Source organism: Protopterus annectens, chromosome 14.part0 (assembly GCF_019279795.1).
Source record: "Protopterus annectens isolate FY-2018-M chromosome 14.part0, PAN1.0, whole genome shotgun sequence".
Lineage (NCBI taxonomy): Eukaryota > Metazoa > Chordata > Ceratodontiformes > Protopteridae > Protopterus > Protopterus annectens.
This window is the reverse complement of record NC_056748.1, coordinates 418,451,002-418,471,840: the sequence shown is the minus strand read 5'-3', so window position 1 is coordinate 418,471,840 and position 20,839 is coordinate 418,451,002. Positions and strand designations below refer to the sequence as shown.

The window sequence follows — 20,839 nt, the reverse complement described above, 5'->3', positions numbered from 1 at the left end:
TGCTGCAGGCCACAGAAGTGATGGTTTTGTATTGATTTCTGTAAATATGCTGCAGAGATAAGTTTGTATACAGATTTCAGTAACTGCACTACAATATTTGATAACTGCTCCTGTCATGCCAGATCAGTGACTGCTTAACAGTGATCAGACAACTTCAGAGGTAAGTCACTTATCAGTAGGACCCCTCCATACCTATCAATTACAGCCACTTTTACTGTGTATACCTCAGGTGTGTGATTACTGTTATAATTTTTTATGATATTCCGCTCATATCACCCAAAATGCACATTAGTTTTACAAAGTCTAAGTGATCACTATTTAACCTGAGCAAACAATAGTAAGGTCAGTTATTTGCAGCCACATGCACTCCTGCACCTAGCAATTGTATCTATTTTGTTGAATGAGTACACCTCAGATGTCTGATTATGTTCATGTAGCCTCCCTTTAAACCTGCTTTTTTGCACCTCTGAAATTCATGACTTGGTTAACCACTCTCTAACTTGCTATCAGTTTGTCTAGAGGGATCTCAAAACTGCAAGCCCTAAAGGGCAGAGCGTTCTTTCTAGTGTTCCACAAAGATGGAATGCCAAAAGTAGTGACTGAGGTTTCCCTTGATCAACCATATATAACTGCCTATCTTTACTAATCTCCAAAGTAAAGACAGGAGAATGCTGCAGTCCCTTTACATCCACAGGCAACTGAGAAACTGTTGAATCAAAACCAAAAACATCAGAGCTTCAGGTTAGCATTTCGGTCCTTTGCAGTCAAGAGAAAAGGGAAAAGTAGTATATGAGCAATCAGTTTCCAGTGGCTGGTGCATCATATCAAATTTTGTTACTCTCATTATTATAAAAAAAAAAAAAATACCAGAAAGGCATGTGAAGTCCCATACCACCAGAGGAACAGCATTTACTATAGTTTTTCCTTTGGGGTGTATGTACATAGGCTGTTTTGAGGCTGCCATTTGGTCATACGTCTATACATTTTCTAAACGCTAGTGGCTAAACATTCCTTCCAGATTGAGGTCAGACTTTACTACCCATTTCATCCCTTGCTACCACCTCCTTGTTCCTGTGCACCCTGACAGTCATCACCTTTGTAGCAGTAGTTTATGTGCACAACAGATAACAGTATGTGTTCAACTAGATCACTGTTGCAGTACAGATTCCTCTCTCACCATCCCCTCTTCCTTTCCTTGGGCATCCCAGGGTTGGGGTTGGAGGTACCTTTTCCCATGCATTTGCCTCTTCTCCCTCTTCTTGTCAGGGCCTCTGACCCACTAAAGTCTGTGTACACCAAAAGAGTGTAGATTCTGTAAGTTGTGATCCAGAGACCTTTGTTAGGGGTTTCAGGCTAAATAGGATGCTGGTTTTCTGGACAATGAGTTAGTTCCTGTTCAACACTTATGTAAATGGGACTTTTCTATTTACAACTAAACTGACGTGAAAGTTGATGATGGACACTTTAGCCTTTTGAAAAAGGGGTTTTCTTTTGTTCCAAATTTCAAGCTTGACATTGTTAGGGTTTTAACAAGTTTAAAGTTGTATACAAGCCAGTTAAATTTAACCCTGGTTTTTTTATGCTAAAAGTGGTTATAATATGTGTGACAATATGAAATTTAAAAGGAAAAACACCTTTATGCCACAATTTCCAGTAATTCCGACAATATTTGGTATTCCTAAAATCCATAAAGATACCAACAATCCTCCATTTAGACCCATTATAGCTGCTAGATATTTAAAGACTGAACCTTTGGATGCTTATATGGATGTTTATTGCAAGAAGGCATTAACTAGCAAAGCACACATTCTGAAAGAATTCAGGAGTAGCTAGGGGGGCAAAATTTGCCCCCATTTATGCTAACTTAGTATTAGCCGAATGGGAAAAGAGGGTCATTTTTTATTCCCCTTTCAAGAATGACATTATTCTATGGGTATGTTTCCTGGATGATATTTTAATCCTGTGGCAGGGCACTGAGGAAGAATTGTTGAATTTGTTTCTTATTTAAGTAACGCCACCACTTTCTTGGAATTTACATATAAAGTAGGGATCCAGGAAATAGAGTTTTTGGACATCCTGCTTTACAGACATTTGCAAAGTAAAGAATCGTGCTCTAATATTTTTAGAAAGAAAACTTTTTTCTAACATGTTGTTACACTTTGATAACTGCCACCAAGCCCGCCCGAAGAGAGGGGTTATAAAAGGACAAATGGTTTGCCTGTCTAGGTTGGTTAGTGATGATTATACATTTGAAATGGAGATGTCAAATTTAATTGGTTTGTTCCTTAACAGGGGGTACCCGTCCCATTTATTGATTAAAATTAGAAATGAGATACGAAAAAAATTAAGGAATTTATATACACCTATTTTATTAATGACTACAGGTGCCAAACAAAATCCAACCCCTACAACAGCACAAAATAAAGTAATGGTATTGCCTTTTAACCAAGAGGCTACTTGAGTTATTATGAACTGTTGGGACTTGGCTATAAACAAGTGAGTTGAAAAAGAAACTTAGCGAACATCCTGTAGTGATCTTTAGTAGAGGAAACAATTTAAAGGAAATATTAAGAACAAGGACCATGTTATAAAGCCACATAATGTGTTGAGTAAATATAATGTGTACATTTTGTAGATACAGTGGATATAAAAAGTTTACACAACCCTGTTAAAATGCCAGGTTTTTGTGATATAAAAAGAGACCACACTAAATCATTTCAAAACTTTTCTCACCTTTAATGTGACCTATAACTTGTACAATTCAATTGAAAAATAAACAAATCTGTTAGGAGAAAAAAATATAAAAAATAAAAAATGTTCAATAAGCTGGTTGCATAAGTGTGCACACCCTTAAACTAATACCTTGTTGAAGCACCTTCTGATTTAATTACAGAATTTAGTCTTCTTGGGTAGGAGTCTATCAGCATGGCACATCTTGCGTTGGCAATATTTGCCCACTCTTCCTTGCAAAAGTGCTCCAAATCTGTGAGGGCTTCTCTAGTGCACAACCCTCTTCGGGTCACCTCACAGATTTTCTATTGGATTTAGGTATGGGCTCTGGCTGGGCCATTCCATAACTTTAATTTTCTTCTGGTGAAGCCATTCTTTTATTGATTTGGATGTGTACTTGGGGTCATTGTCATGTGGAAAGGTGAAATTCATCTTCAGCTTTTTAGCAGATGCCTGAAGATTTTGGGCCAAAAGTGACTGGTATTTGGAACTGTTCATAATTCCCTTCACCTTGACTCAAGTCCCAGTTCCAGCTGAAGAAAAGCAATTCGAAAGCATGATACTGCCACCACCATGCTTCACCATGGGGATGGTGTTCTTTCAGGGATGCGAAGTGTTGTTTCTGCACCAAATGTGATTTTTGGAATTGTAGCCAAAAAGTTCAACCTTGGTCTCAGACCATAACACGTTTTCCCACATGATTTTGGGAGACTTGATGCATTGTTTTTCAAATTTTAGCCAGGCCTGGATGTTTTTCTGTGTAAGAAAGGGCTTCCGTCTTGCAACCCTACCCCATAGCCCAGACATATGGAGAATACAGGAGATTGTTGTCACATGTAGTACACAACCAGTACTTGCCAGAAATTCCTGCATCTCCTTCAGAGTTGCTGTAGGTCTCTTGGCAGCCTCCCTGACCAGTTTTTGTTTTGTCTTTTCATCAATTTTGGAGGGACATCCAGTTCTTTGCAACGACACTGCTGTCCCATATTTTCTCCACTTTTTGACTGTTGTCTTCACTGTGTTCCATGGTAAATCCAATGCTATGGTAATTTTTTGTACCCTTCTCCTGACTGATACCTTTTAACGATGAGATCCCTTTGATACTTGGTAAGCTTTCTGTGAACCATGGCTTTTGCAGTAGCAGGCAACTGAGTAAATGTCAGGAAAATCTTACTAGGACAGCTGAACTTTATTTGGGGTTAATCAGAGTCTCTTTAATTGATGGCAAGTGTGTACCCAAGAAGACTGAATGCTGTAATTAAATCAAAAGATGCTTCAACAAAGTATTCGTTTAAGGGTGTGCACACTTGTGCAACCAGCTTATTGTACGTTTTTTTTTATTTTTTTTTTATATATTTTTCACCTAACAGTTTTGTTTGTTTTTCAATTGAACTGTAAAAGGTTGTAGGTTACATTAAAGGTCTGAAAAGTTTTGAAATGATTTATTGGGTTTATATCACAACATTGAATGCTGAATATATCGAATAAGAAAACATCAAACTGACTTCATCGAACTTGACAACATCGAAATGAGGAAAAAAGCAAAAAAACAAATGTGGAGTGTGAATGATAAATTGCTCCATGCAGGGGGGCAAGACCCCCTGCGCCCCCAATACCCCCTGCCACTTAAATGTACCACTTCGGAGATCGCAGTTCACTGCGGAAACAGAAGATTTCCGTTTCCTACACTGTAGCTCCATCTCAGAGTTTGTATATTTAAGTAGTGGGGGGTGCAAGGGGGCTTGCCCCCTGCCTACACCATTAATGTTTCATGTCACAGTAGGACACTGCCATTGACATCGTTTCGATGTTTTCATTCTTCGATGTTACCTGCTCGATGTTTTCTCATTACATATATTCAGCATTCGATATTGTGATATAAACCCAATCTATTGTGGTCTAATTTTTTTATATCACAAAAACCTGGCATTTTAACAGGGGTGTAAACTTTTTATATCCACTGCACATACACAAAGGTCCATATGTGACTATTCAAGGTTACAGCAGGACCGTACAGTGTCCTAGGTGAACTACTTGTAATACTAAAATGGTGGTATACATTGCCCTATGTGATGGTTGTCCTGCATTTTATGTAGAGAAAGCCACACAAAGGTTACGTGGCAGGATGGCAGAACATTTGAGAGATATTAAGAACAAAAAGACCACTAATGCACTTTTTGCCACAGTGACGTGTGTGAGGGTTTTAAAAAGTTTTTATATTTTATTGTAGATAGAGTGGTATATAATGAGGGGGGGTGATTTTAAAACATTACTAGAATTCAGGGAGACTGGCAGATGAGACTTTAATGCCACAGTATCCCCAGTTATAAATGACAGTTGCTCTATTATTAGCTTACTGAAATTAAGGTCAATGCAAGTTTGATATACTACACAAGTCATGTATTTTAACACTTTTTTATTGGTTTTACATTATTTAAGCATTTTTAACCATATTTAATATATGCAGCTTGATGCTATACCTTTAAGAAGGGGATTGGCACTTGTTTAACTATGTCATTCAGTTAAACAATGCTATGTAAGGGAACTAATGAAAATGTGAATTTGATTCTGATGATGCCTAAATGTAAGTAGGCGAAAACACTATGTCTTTTGTTTTTTTATTTAATAAAGTGTACTTCTGTGGATGTCTAGGCATTGTGGTGACTTCTCTTTTTGGAAATTGTGTTTTATTAATCACTTAGTGTGATTTTTGTTAGTGGTAAATAAGATGCTTGCCTTTTTCCTCTAAGATCATGCTCAGGAGGGGGGCAAGGTGCTTATGTTGACACCCTGACCAAGAAAGAACCAAAGACGGTGCATGAAGATGCCAGATATATCTATGGAGTCTAATGGCATCCTTAATGGGTGGATGTCCATTGGCCTTTCAGGGGATAGTTACTAGGCTCTGGAAGTTGGGTCATACAGTAGCCCTTCTGTTGCAGAAGTTCCAGTAGTCATTACTACTGCAACAGTGTTTTTCAATATCTGCTGTTATGGTAAGTTCTTACACAACTGTACTTTTTCACTCATAATCTGGGAGAGGTAGACGGGACTTGCACTTTAGTACCCCTTAATGAGGTCTTCTGTTCTAGTGCCAGATCACTGTGCAGCAGTCTAGTTATATTTGATCTGTTGCAGTAGACTCATATGGTGTTTATAACAGAAACATATCTGGACAAAAAATTCAGTACGGTTATAGTGGCCATAACTACCCCATACACTACCATAGACTAGATAAGATAAGAGGCTGGCTTGTGTTTTTTTAATTGTACAGTCATTGTACTGAAGAAGCTTGATGCCAGAGCTACCAGATCCATGAATTTTACAATAGGAGCAAGAAGGTAATTTGGATACTTCCTTGTTTGCCGTCCACTTGGTTGAGGATGTTCCTTCAGGAGTTCAGTGACTTCCTTGTGTCCTGTTTCTGGATAATTTCATCAGGCAAACTGACACTGGTTGTTAAAGAATGGCTCTGCATTATGAAGGGAGCCCGATTTCCTCAGGCCATCTTTGCTACCCATATTCATGGCTATACTTTGAACTTGATGTGCTAGGTGTCCTGATCAGTAATGTGCTGGTAGAGCCTATGACTTGATCTTCCCACTTCATTTTTTTTATTTAAACTTGACATATTCAGAACAGAATTCCCTTATATGGGACAAGTGCTGTACAGGAACATTAATCTGCTCAGATAATCTAATCCCTGTGCTGCATTATTATCTGAAGGATTGTAATAATGCCATACACAGGAGTTGGTTAAAGCTTGTTGCAAGGCACTTACAGCCATTCTTGCTGTCCTGTTTTGCAGATGTCTTGCAGTTAACTGTGGACTAAATCTCTGAGTTGTTATTGAACTGCTTAGTGTGATTCCTTCAACCATCATTTGCCTGTTGTGTGACTCTGAGCAAGTCACTTAACCTGACAGTGCTTCTGGGTTGCGCATGAAAAGGGACAGGTCATCTGTCTGGCGTACCCCGTCAGCAAGTAGCTAAAAACACTGCATTTACACCACTTCAGGTCATTTGAATGGCAGTTTGATCATGAACTCCATGGGATGAAGAAGGCTGGGCAAAGGTTCATAGGTCGGTACTAGGCTATCGGCTCTAGGGCCTTATACAAGCCTAGCCATAACAATTCCCTGGCTATTTCTTCCCACACTATTTACTGTGTGGTTGATGTGCAGTTGCTGTCACTAATGCCAACTTGGAGATGGCCTTGACCTGGATAATCTTTATTCATTTTATCAGGCTGAGCTCCGCTGACAAGCAGCATTGTACTGTCTTCAGAGGCCTTTGCGGTAGTAAACCAACTGGCCACTTCTTCCCAGGTAGTCAGGAAACTGTACAGTCCAGACTGCCTGGCCACCTGGGAAGCTTTTTCATCTGAGAAATATAATTTGTCTGCTCATTTTTTTTCTTTTGCCAACCTTGCTTCAGTTTAGTTAGGCTTTATGCATCCTGTGCCAGCTGGGCATGCTAAGACTTCCTGCTTCCCACATGATTATTTTATCTGTCTAGTTTTCTCCATGTGAACCACTCCCTGTGGTTTGGATCCTTATCCTACTAGACTGGTTTTATCTTGTCTATTAAAATTTCTTACCTGTATCACATTGTAGCTACCTCTCATCAGGATACTTGTTTTCCACATCTGTACTAAAGTAAGACTTTTTTACTGCAAGCCTGAACAAGGCAGGGTTAGACTCTACCTGTTTCCAACATTTGTTTGTTAGTACAGGTTTGGAGAAGTTGGTTTCTGTGCATTTTTACTAAATGAGTGAATGTTTGTGCAATCCTTCCAGTCCATTTTTTTAATCTAGGCACAGTGTCAAATCGGCTCTTGCTAGATTTTTAATAATTTATTTATGGCAGCCATTACTACTGTATCTTGGTCCCTGCTGGATCTGTCATCTGCTTTTGATGCAGTGGATTGTGGGTCTGTTTTGGAGATTTTACAGCATCACAGGTATGTCTGCTATTCCTGGAGACTTTCTTTCAGATTTATTGTGCATCACTATTTTTTATCTCATCTCCTTCTTTCGTAACTGTTAATTGTTGAACCACAGATTTATTGGGCATCACTATTTTTTATCTCATCTCCTTCTGTCGGAACTGTTAATTGTTGAACCACATCTACCTCTAACCTTGGCATATTTGTCTTCCATAAATGCTTCCAATTGTGCATTTTCTTGATTTCCCTACTTATCTGCTTTGTACAATTTTTTCATAAAATTTCCAAAATATATCTAATACCTGTACAGGATCTCTGGTTATTTTTCTTGTTTATAGGCCCTCTAGGTTTGGCAACAACCCTTTCTACTATCTGTTACCCAAGTCATTGTGCCAGAGGTTTTTGTGCTCTGGAGTTATCAGAACCAGTTGCTTAACAGCAATCTTTCTAAACTTATGCTATTATCCAGGTACTCTTATTTTCTCTTTAGCGCCTCTTCTTTTTCTGTTAGAGTCCCCTTATTCTATAATACTTTAACTTTTGTGAGTCCCTCTAAATAATTCTTGTTGCATGTTATCCATATCTTTTTTTCTTTTATTTCTGCTTTATTTTTAAACCCCACTTTGATTTTATCCCATTCAGTAGCTGTAACTTTTGGAGTACTTTCTATTTTCCCTAGTAACTCTCCAATATTTTCCACTATGCATTTCTTAAATTCCTCTCTTTTTAATGGGTAGCTGGGGAAGTGCCAGTATCTTATCTTTACTTCATTACCCTGCATTTTTACCTTGGTTATTATGGTTCATGGTCTGAAATAGTTATTGGATGTGTGTTAAAGTTCTCAAATGCACATGTTCCTCTGAAATATAATTTCTGTCAAGTCTAGCCAAGTTATTGGGGAATAATATGTAAATTCTATCTCCGGTTTCTACTGCTGAATTTATTATTCCAGTACCAAATATTTTCATAAATTTCTTCAGAAATCTACCGTGTTGTCTTATATTTTCCCTTCTGGCCCCCAGATACATCCTGATTGTTGCACATCAAATTCTAGTGCCCATCTGTAAGCAATATTCCTTCCTGAAAGCTGATTATTATTTTTAAGCTCCATAATAGCTGTTTAAGGTAGAATATAAATAAATGCCAGCATAATGTTCATCCCTTGTTAGTAGCCCCTTACAACCACAAACCTGCCATGATTATCTTTTTTTTTTCCTTCTTCTTTCACTACTGGAACTTATGTAGCAATTTATGTAGGTACTTCTCTTTTCCTTTGTCCTCAATATTCTGCTGAATATCTGTCCTAAAATAATTTCTTTATCAAGTTCACATGCCAAGCTCTTTCCAAGTTTGTCTTCTGTTACATTGCTATTTGTACTCTGCATTTTTTAATATAATTAAATATTATTTCTTTTTTGTTTGTACCTGTGAGACCATTCACATTTCAATATAATGTGGAAAGTGTCACCATTATGATAAGAAGTCATTCTTCCCATTTGTTATATGTGACAGCTTTTTTAAATGTCTATTTCCAGCTTTTCTGATCCACCCACTGTTTGGCATGTTAATCCTTTATACAATTTTTTAACAACACTGCATACAATTTTTTATTAACACTGCAACCTATGTCACATTTTACAATACTTTTTGTTTTAATGAAAACTGTCCAACACTTTCAGAGTACCCTCATAACCTGTTAACTTAATACAAATGCACTAAATTATGTACATCTTAAAATAAAGAAATTTAATCCGCCTAATGGTAACAATTGTCACAAATAGCTTCAAACACAGGACTTAATTAACCTAAAATTGATGTTATCCATGCTAAGACACGTTATTGCCTGTGCTTCTACTTTTACTAATTGGTATGTGTTCTTTTTTATTTCTACTACCATGCCAGATGTGAAAAACAAGTTACATGCTTTCAGAAAACATTAACATTTAACCTTGAAGAAACCAGTGTTTTGGCTTTTTATCACCCTATTATCAGGGGGTGTCTCCATGGAAATGTAAGAGAAAAAAATTGTAGTCCACAGCTGCAGGCTTCTAAAGACTAACTGAAACATGTATTGCTAAAGGAAAACTTCACTATGTTCAGTGTTCTCTTATTTACTTGTTTCCCTTTAAAACCTGTTATTAGATTAAGCAAAGGATCTTAATCCAGACATTTGTTTGTGTCTTTCGGCTTTTCCTGGTTAGGGGTCGCCACAGCGGAACTCCGGTCCGCTAATGATTGGTAGTTGTCGAGTTACCAGCCCTGACACACAACCTTCAATGAAGGTACGCCCTTTCACGCATATCTCCACGCAGAAGATGCTTTAGCTGAGAATTGAACCGGACAGCGTCTTACTGTGAGGCGACAACGCTACCGCAGCACCACCACCGCAACATATCTTGATCCAGACATTCATCTATGCAAAAGTGAGACAAAACATCAGTTCTATCTATATTATGATTTGTGTACCGTTTCACCCTGTCCTTACCTCAACAACCCAAGATTACAGCCTGTTAACTTAAACATGCTTTTTTTTTCCTTTTGCATCTTAATGCCTACATTCCTTAGTACTAAAAAATAAGAAAGAGAAAAAAATCTGTTTATTTTAGTTTACAAGATAAAACTGCTTAAATATAAATCATGTTTAAATCAAGTTTCTTAGAAATACTGTTAAGAACAGAAATTGTTTTATTTACAATTACCTTTTCCCAGCCTTTCCCCTCATAAGTTTATAGTTGGTTCATAGGTGTTTACTAGGCTAACAACCACAAGGGCCTTTTTAAACCTAGCCATGCATCCTAAATCTCTGACAAGCTCTGGTACCATTGATAAGTGTAAGCAGGGGCTTGGGAGATGAAACATTTACAAGCAGGGGCCTGGGAGATGAACCATTTGCAGGTTGTCTGTGTCCATTAGAGACATAGGTGCCAAACCAGGGGTGAATGTCTTGTTCCCCATCCAATTGTCCACATTACGTTTGAATTGGATTAGGGAGGAACTCTGCTTCATATGGATGAGAAGCCTGTTCCAGAGATGGGGTAGTCTATGGGATACATACCTGTCCCTCTAGCAGGTCCTGTTTATATCACAGGCAAGGTTTAAGTCTTTAGAATGCGTAATTCTGGTGCTGTTTGTTTTGGATATGCAGGAGGTCCATCAGAGTGGGGTCTGACAATGCCCTGTATGCCAGGCATAAATCTCCCCTCAATAGCCTGTAGGAGACAGAATACAGGGATAGTGCCTTGAGGCCTGCACAGGACATGTTACTTGCTTCCTATATTCTTTTAGTGATGAACTTCTTTGGACATTGATTGTTGGATATGCCTAGTTAGGTACATACCAAAGGGGGCATTGTACTCAGTGCTATGTCTGATAAATACTGACTACAGTGGAACAATGGCTTCCTTGGATTTAGAATACCATACCTTTGTTTCTAAGTTGTGAAACATAAAATGATTTCCACACTACTATAGACATGTGACAGTCAAAGGCTAGATTACTGTCTATGTGTGTCCCTAAGTCCCTGACTGCTGGGTCAACTCTAAGGGGTGTGTTATTAATGTGATAGTGACCAGGGTGGGATTACTTCCCAAAGGATACTATTATGCATTTCTTGGAATGTAGTTTTAGTCCGTGGCTCTGACACCAGTTGTTTGCCTGTGTCAGTCCTTCCTGGAGAACATTTGTGTTGGTGTGGAATTCAAGGACAGCCGCTAATTTGCAATCATCTGCAAATTTAGTCAGCCAGAGACCATTGACATTGGACTTGACTTCAGAGAAATAAATGCCGAGAAGGAGCGGTCCAAGGACTGATCCTTGAGGGGCTTCACTAGGGACTGGCCTCTTTGTAGAGGTGGACTCCCCGGTTCTAACTTCCTGGGTCCTCTTTGTGAGCCAGTTGGCTGAACACTGAGTGACATATGGGTTTGTACCTAACCTGTTGAATTTGTCAATGCCCGAGTGAATTGTTGTGTCATATGGCCTTGTTCAGGTCAAAGCAGGCAGTGTGAACCATTTTGCCCTCATCCATTGCTTTGATGATCTTTTCAGTGAAGTCCACCAGGTTGAGTAGGCATGATCTGCCCTTGATGAAACCAAATTGGGTTGGGTGCAATGTCTGGAGGTTTACTATATCATTACAGATAATTTCCATGATAATTCTTTCCATTGGTTTTGCATATAAGACTAGTGAGACTTATGAGTCTATAGTTTCCAGGATCTGTAGATGGCCCACCTTTGTGCAGAAGGATGACTGTTGCTGTTTTACATTCATGAGACACAAAGCATGTTTGGAGGCTACAGTTAAATAGTAATTCCAGAGTGGCTGATAAGTCATGTTTCATGCTATTTGGAAGGCATCCTGGGATATTGTCTGGGCCCATTGATGCAGTGTTCTTCGCCTTAGCGAGACTGTTAAGGACCTGTTCCCTAGTGAAAACAGGGGGAGTTATATTTGATGGTGTTTCCTGAGGGAAGGTTGAGGGGAGAGAGGGGGTAATGTTGGAGCTGAATTTGTCTGCTAGTAGGTTTGCTATGTTTTCTGACTCAGTACAAGTGACTCCGTTTGGATGAGCTCTATACACAATTGTGTATTGCCTTTGAGGTTACGGACATAACTAAAGAATACCTTGTGGTTTGTCCTTAACCTGGGAGGCCAAATTTACCTCAAGTTTGGCTTTGGTGGACTTTATTTGTCCTCTGAGTTGTTTGCTTAGTTTAATGAGAGTGTTTTTACCCTGCTAGGTGCTGCACCTCCTAATTTTTGCCATGATTTTCTTCCTTCTGTTATGCAGCCTATTAATTTGTTGGTTCCACCAGGGTGGCTTGTTTTTTGAGTTATTTCTGTACTTCTTCCTAGTGGGTGCAGCTACCTCTATGTAGCTATTAACATGTTGTATATGGTTTCTGTGAACATTTCTGCATAGGCAGCAGTGTTTTCAGGGTTTATAGGGGCTTTAAATTTTGCCAGGTTGTCACGTACTAGCAGGAAGTTAACCTTAGAGTAGTTTCTGAATATTCCAGGGTTAGCTGGGGGTCCAGGTTTTATTTTTACTTCACGGAGACCATTTTGTGGTCTAACCTTACCAGGGAAGACATTACAATAGGGGGTGCGCAGCACTCTCCCGTATTAGTGAGGACCAGATCCAGTATGCTTGCACACCCGATTGGTGTATTGACAGTCTAGTCCAGGGAGTTTGTGTTTACCAAATCCAGGAATCTATATGCCTTTACATTTGATCTTGTATAGGATTCCCAGTTAATAGTGGGGTAATTAAATTCACCCATGAATATGGTATTGGGTTGGATGCTGAGCGTTTCCAATAAGGTTAAATACATGGAATGGGTTTCCTGGTCATAGAGGGGAACCTGTAGCTTGCAAGGAATTGGTATTGGATTTTGCCTTTGGTAATTTGAACATGGAGTAACTCAAGTGCATTAAACTTTTTGAACAGCCTTCGGGTATATTTATTTTTGGTGTAAATCAAGAGACCTCCATCTCTAGTCCCTGTCTGTGTAGTAACTGGTCAAATGACAAATTCACTGCCATAACAGGAACAGGCAAGCAAAGACTGAGGGTAATGCTCGAATTCTAAATCTCAAAATGCACTCCCTCGAGGCACTCCTTAAAATGGAGAACATTGATATATGTGCAGTGACTGAGACCTGGTTCAGGGCTCCAGAGAGCACCCTGCATTACCAAGCTATAACTCGTACCACACTTTTCGACCACCTAACCTGGACCAGAACACCAAAGGCAGAGATGTGTCCATATTCATTAAGTATATCCACATCTCCAGGCTAGTTGCTCAGTGTAATGCATCTGAGGATATCCAAGTGCAACTAACTCTGGGCAAAACTGCAATCCTAATTGTAGCTTGCTACAGATCCCCCACCATGCCCCAGGATTCCCACTCCTGTCTTCTTGATATACTGGAAAATATTCGGGTTCAACCAAACACCCTAATAATGGGCGATTTCAACTACCCCACTATTAACTGAGAAAACTACTCATGTACCAACTCCTTCGCTCAAAGCTTCCCGGAATTCATAAATTCCAATGCCCTGGATCAACTTATTCACACCCCCACCAGGGGCAACAATATCCCAGACCTAGTCATTACCAACATGAGTGACCGGTGTTCCACACCTGAAGGCAATTCCTCGTTTGTCAGATCCAACCATAAGCTAATCACCCTAGATGTCTACATCCCGCCCCCACCACCCATTAAGGAAACCACAGTAAAAAAATTTATCCAAAGCCAACTTCATGCTTCTTAAGACAGAAGTGGCGAACTTCATGACACCCATGCAGCTGGACAATACAGTTATGACTGCTGAATCCTACACAAATGCACTTTATAAGCACTTAGAGTGCATGGATCGTCCTATCCCAAACAGAACCAAGATGCTATCCTCCAAAATAAGGAAGGCAATCTGGTGGTCCCCTGCCATAAACAAACTCTACAAGAAAAGGAAGAAACTGTTGCAAAAGAGAGTAAAATCACATGAGTGGAGGAGCTCCCTGGTCAGCCTCCGTAAGAAGCTGATATCCCTTATAAGATCCTCCAAAGCTAGTTACGAAAACAATATTGCCACTGATTCTAGGGGGAACTACAAAGCATTCTATAGCTATGTCAAGAATCTCAGTGGCAACACCCAGATCTGCTTACAGCACTTTGGCAAGAAAATTACAGAACCAACTGATATTGCCAACATCCTACCAGATACGTTCAGTGCTAACTTTACCCCCCCTCTCACCCCCTAAAGGGCCCATATCTATACAGGAAGAATGCAGAGTCCCTGTAATCACAACTATGCAGGTAAAAACTGCACACTCTAAAGCCATAAACACAGCATCCATGGGACTGGACAACATCCCAGGCTATGTTTTACACAAACTTCAGAACGAACTGGCTCCTTACCTAAGCAACATGTTCAATCATAGCCTCACATCAGGCTTTGTGCCCACTGAATGGCACACAGCAACAGTTATCCCACTCCACAAAGGGGAGCCACCACTGATCCCAAGAACTATCGCTCTATTAGCCTGACGAGCCTAGTCTATAAGGCTATGGAACATATCATCATGGAACTCATAAACAAAGACATTGGTAACCTCCAAACTCAGGACCCCACCCAGTTCAGGTTTGTGAAAGGCAGATCATGCCTCCTGAACCTGATTGACTTCTTTGAGGCAGTCACCAAAGCCATAGACAAAGGTAAGGTGGTTCACACAGCCTATCTTCTCCTCGCCAAGGCTTTCGACACCATTCCCCATTCTGGAATTATAGCTAAACTCACTAAACTAGGTATAAATCCCTACATCACAAGATGGGTTGCCAACTGGCTCACTGACAGAACCCACACTGTAAAAGTTGCAGACTCCAAATCTGACTTCAAACCAGTGACAAGTGGAGTACCACAGGGTACAGTCCTGTTTGGTATCTACTTCTCTGAAGTACAGGCTAACACAGAAGGCCTTGGGACCCAGGTGGAGACTATTCTCTCCTTTGATAATCACATCACCACAGTAGTCAGGAAATCCTTCTATGTGGCACATTTCATCCAGGAAAAAAGAGGTCATTGTTCCCCTCTACTCGACACTCATTAGACCCATTGTAGAGTACAGCACCCCTTTTGGAATGTACCTGACAAGACATCTGCAGCAGCTGGAAAGGCCACAGAAGTACCTCACAAAGAGGATTACTGGCCTCAAACAGATGCCCTACACTTACCGTCTCAAAAAACTCCAGATTTACTCCATAGCATATTGCCTACTCCAAGGTGATCTCTGCCTAACATATAAAGCTATGTCAAACCCAGAGCTGTTGGACATGGACATTAAAGAAATCCCAATCCCTCCAAGCTACACGCTCTATGGACCTAAACTTTGTCACCATAATAAACAGAACATGCTGGAGGGATAGATTCCTGTCCTAGAGACTTCCCATACTCTGGAACAAGCTACTACCCATCTATGTCGAGCAAAGTTCCTCATTAAAACTCTTCAAGAAAAATCTTGATGAGTGGATGGGAAATAGGAAATGCACCCCAGGGATCACTTCTGTGGTTTTGCTCAACAGAGGCACAGGAAAATAACTTTCTTGGGTGGCGTAAGCCAGGGAACCTTGTTGGCTAGGCTTACTTAGGCCAATAGACTAGTACCTACCTATGAACCTAAATGTGTAGAAGGCAGTATAACCTTGCACTGTCAGTGTGCTGTCTTGTGGCTTTAAACCATGCATCAGTGACTGCACAGACATTAGCATACTCTGTGGTGAAGAGATGATCTAATGAGTGGAGTTTTTCTGTGTAGACTCCTAGCATTGAGTAGTAATACCTTTTGATTTTCTTGGTTTTGGTTTGCTGTGTTGGAAGTATTTTCAGTTTGCCATTGCCTAAAAAAGGCACTATGGGGGAAGACAGTGTTTTAGCTGATATTTGAAATCCTAGCAGGGAGAGGTGCAGTCCATCTCCTATGCTGACAAATATTTACACCCCTTAGAGTGACACTAGAAACTAAGCCAGTTATTAAACTCAGTCATATTTTGTTGGTATTGTGGCATAATTCTTGGAGAAGATAAAATACTGTTTATTCTGAGAGCTCCATGATATCTTTCTTCATATAGTCTAGGGAGATAGATCTCAGGTCATTTACACCCTCCTCTCAATGTCTTCCAAACATTAATGACATGAAGTGAGGCAAATTCCTTTCAGTTTCCCACAGTTTTAACACAGTCAGCAAGAGTCTACTGTTTCCACTTTTTCTTATACTGCCATATTTCACAAATGCAGCTGATGCTTTGTAGTCTCACATTTATTCACTAATTTCCAAGTTGCTGGTGGTCTTCGTTTTCATCTCCATTACCTAACCCCAGATTCCTGTTTATTTCCAAGGTAGTCCTGATTCTTCTAGTCAACTACAGTGCTCTCAAGCATTTTCCTTTGAAACATTGAAAAAGGTTTCACTGGCACAGTCTCTCCATGTACTTTATCATCAGAAGAATGAGAAGCAGTTTCCTTCTGCTTGATGGCTCACTTTTTGTTAAACAAATTTATGAATTTCCTCCTTAACTTGTCCTGCATCAAAAAATTCCTTTAATCCTCCACGAAAAAATATTCTAAAGTCAGCTTTCTACAGCAGGTTGAATCTCATACCTGCCTCTTGTCCATTCCCTAATGGATGGAATAAATTTGTTTCTCTTCTGCCTGATGTACAGTGAATAATCATTTTCCACAACAGTCTACTGTCTCCAACTTTCAGTAATTTGCCTTTTTGCAACAGTTTTGTCAGGATCAACTCTTTCTTTTGGTAGGTTTGCATCTTTACTAATACAAGTCTTGACTGCTTTCTCATGGCCGGATTTTAAGCATATACGTGGTGTAGCCTTTCAAGTGATAGTTCCTAATGTGAAATAGCAGTGCAGTTGTTCATTTGTGCCTTCATAAAATTAATAGTCTATTCTTTCTAGTTTCTCTGGTACAGCAGAAAGTCTCAAAATGCCCCTATGTGCTCTGGCTTCTAATTCTACCATTTTTGAAACGTCTCTTCTTTAACAGTCTCATAGTCAACCAGACATTTCTTCAGTTTGACTTCTAATTTTTGCAGTTTTATCAGCTCATCCGAATATCTTTTTAAAACTTCATCCATTTCTCCAGCCTGTTATTTAAGTTGATATACTCCTTCAGTGTTTCATTTATTTTAATCAGATCTGAGTACATTTGACTTGGAAACTTTTGTCTTGCATCAAAGTTGAGGCTTGAGCTGCTATTTGCTGAACAGCTGCAGGATTCCTCCTAGTCAGTGTTTTCTCTTCACCTTTTGTAGTTGATTTTTTTCGGACTCTTAGTTTCTTCCTTGCTGGTATCAGACATTGTAACTTAATAGCATGTAACTGAATTTACTAAAAGTGACAGAGTTCCTGGCCGTTGTGTTTGTTTCTTTTTTCACACTGGGAGAACTGAAGTTAAGCTGTTGATTAGAGTGTAGTTGTCTCCCTGCCCTCAGTCATCCAGAGACTGTTGGTTGTTCTTTTGAGGCATAGTTACAATATTGTGGCATGCCTTCTTTTGTCTGCCAAGGCCTGTACCTGTAAAATATGCTACATAGTGACTGAGGGTTTCTTCTGTGGTTAGTGGTGGTAAAACATCACACTGAAAACTCAGATATTGGAACTATTATAGTTGACATAGTTTGACCTGTTTTACTGCGTTAACTTCTTGTTTTCTGTCCAGAGTCAGTTTTCATGCTCATTTAATTTGCTTTATTTATTCCTTTGTTCATCTTTATTGTCCTTGGTCTGTTTTATTTGATATTTTCATTTCCCTTTCTACCCGTGCTTCATATTCAAGTATGTGACTATATTTGAACTTGAATACCTCTAAAAAATGTGGAATAACATTATTCACTGTTCTTCCAGCTTGTGCAGTCTTATTGGTAATGTATTTAGAGACTGGTAATGTGAAGGCGGAAACGTCACATTGGGGAAATGCTGGTCTGCAAAATGTTATTTCTCAAATCAGCTGTGTCTAGTACCACAACAGTATAGTGTGATGCTGCAACTTGAATAATAGTTAAATGGGCTTGGGTTAATTGGCATAGATGCCTTAGAGCAATAAGAAATTAAAATGCTATTATTAATTGTTTATGTATAGGATAAATCCCCTACAACCTAATAGTTTTGTACAGGATCACTGCAGCTTGGAGGGTAAGGTTACAGTGACTTGCACTACACTACCAGCATATATTTAGATAGCTAAAAAGATTATACTCCATTCTACAAAACAGCCCTTCTGTTCACTGTGTTAAAACCATACTTACTCTACAGCACTCCAGAATTCTGCACAAGGGGAGCAGTCACTTTGCTGAGATTCAGCATTTGCATTTAAATGCAGTGAATTCCAGAAGCCTTCCTACTTTCATTTGTTATGATTTTGCTACTGCAGTTAAATAGTATGTAATCAAGTAAATAAATCAGCAAAATGCAGTTATAAAGACAGACGTGTCAAAAAGTACTTATTTTTCCATACTACTATGTCTTCTCCTTTATAGAGTATCACTAATGTACAGGTGGAAGAGAACTAGTCTTCCAGTTCTGCTGCTGTTATAAAAATTATCAGCATCCTTTTTTGAGTCCATTGTTTAGCATATCTGCTGAATTAATTCACATTTGAACCAATGAGAGCTAGTATTTGTGACTCAGACTTGAGTCGATTTTCCTTCCATGCTATAAACGGTTTCCCATCCCACAGTTCACTTCCACTTGCCCATGAATTACTACTTCCCCACCAGCACTTGCCCATATTATTTCCAGTGCGGCATGAGAAAACCCTTTTGTAGGCATTATGATCTGCAATGAGACGATTGTAAAAAGATTAGTGAACTAGTTTCTGATGTTTCAGTACATTTTTTTAGTCAAGTACCACAGTTTTGATCAAGAAGGATTTAGCTGTGTTTAAATGTTTTGAAAGTGTTAGAACCGAAATAATATATGGAAAACATATGAGTATTTAGGATTTTTTGGTTTTAATCGTTACTGTTTTATTTCCCCTCTAGTGGATTCCAGGATGAAGATTCTATGTTGACAAACTATAAGCAAGTATACTCAACTTTGCTGCGTGCTGCAGCCGAGAAAAATACAACAATGGTACAGAGAATCAAAACAATAATAGATGCACTAAATCAGCTAGCTCCAAAGGAACAGTCCGGTAGTGCTGGAACCCAGTAGAAAGTCTGATGCTTCATGGCACTAGTCTGAAATTATGATCATTTGTTAGTAATTGGATCCACACTTAATGCAGTGATCAGTACCATAACTTTCTATTTTATGGGTTTTAAAATCTTACCTTTAATTCTTTTTTAGCTCATTACTGGATGGGAATGGTGTCTGCTAGCTGCTATCTTTTGAGTCATAATTCAGAAGTATCAAGGAGTATGAACTTAACTGTTTTCCCTCTGCAGCTATAAGAGATGCTTCTCTGAAGATGATTGGATCTTTGCAGGGTTAATGTGTGAAGATGGTCTTGTTCATCTACCTCTGCTATACCTCTTACGTGAAATAGCATATGCTGTTTTTGTACATTTTTTTGTAACTGTAAACCCTGATGCAGAAAAATGAAGTAAATGTGCCCTGTTGTAGAGGGTATTCAAGCAAACTGAAATCACTGTAAATATAGCTTGCCTGAAATTAGGAGCATCACTGCTTGTATTAATGTTCCTGACATATTAGATGCTTAAACCAACCATTCTCCAGCTATTACAGTTACTTATCCCCCCTCAGATTTTAGTGAAACAAAAATTGTAACTTAAAGCAGTTGTCCCACTCTCATTTTGTTAGTGTACTGTATATTTTGTGTAGTCATTGAACGCAGTGTTAGCTATTAAAACAACTCTGGTATTTGGATCCTGCTACAAACTAGCATCTCATCCAGCATTATTACTTTGCCTTACATCCACTACTTGCTGGGTTAGGTTACTGCCAACTAGAACTGGATAAAGTTGGTATTGGAGAATGGAGATATAAATATCTCACTGAACAGTATTTGGAAGTAGCAAGGGTGGTCAGCACAATGCAATCCCGATAAAATTACCAATGAATTAATAATTTAGAAGATATATTGGTTCAGTTTAAAGCATTCTATGTAAAGTTATTAGTGGACTAGTACTGGAGAAAAAATGTAGGTTAACAGAAACTATTCACTATAACATTATTAATGAATCAGTAGTGTAGGTTAAAGGGAGGTTAAAAACATACTGGAGAAAAGAATGTAGGTAAACAGAAGCTATTCACCATAACATTATTGATGAATCAGTAGTGCAGGTAAAAGTGAGGTAAAAAACAAAGATTCATGAAAAAGTTATTAATGGATAATCAGTCTCATAGACATTGTAATATGATAAACCTTCTTTGTAATTCACTGAGTGTGGTGATTTTTTTTTTTTTCAATTTCAGAACATAAGCATTGATGTTAAGTTGTCCATCTCGCCTTTATGTCTTGCTTGTTGGGATCGACTCTGCCATCTTCTATAGCTCGAGAGCTGTTTACTGGCTCGAAACTAACCCTTATCTCATGATGCCTAGCGCTAGCTACCCAGATCTCGTTTTCCGCTTCAGCTGCAAGGTTCGTTGTTACTGGCTCAGGCTCGTGTAAGTTTATTATAATA

At 39.1% G+C, this 20,839-nt stretch overlaps 1 protein-coding gene across 1 annotated transcript in view; it reads left to right on the top strand.

Moving 5' to 3' along the window:
* EDRF1 (erythroid differentiation regulatory factor 1) overlaps positions 1 to 20,500 on the top strand; it is a 1,512,804-nt gene extending 1,492,304 nt beyond the window's left edge. The window contains exon 23 of the mRNA XM_044055563.1: positions 19,242 to 20,500. Within this exon, the coding sequence (XP_043911498.1) occupies positions 19,242 to 19,403 (162 nt within the window). The 3' untranslated portion in view covers positions 19,404 to 20,500. The remainder of the gene's footprint in view (positions 1 to 19,241) is intronic.
* The last annotated feature ends 339 nt before the right edge of the window (positions 20,501 to 20,839 follow it).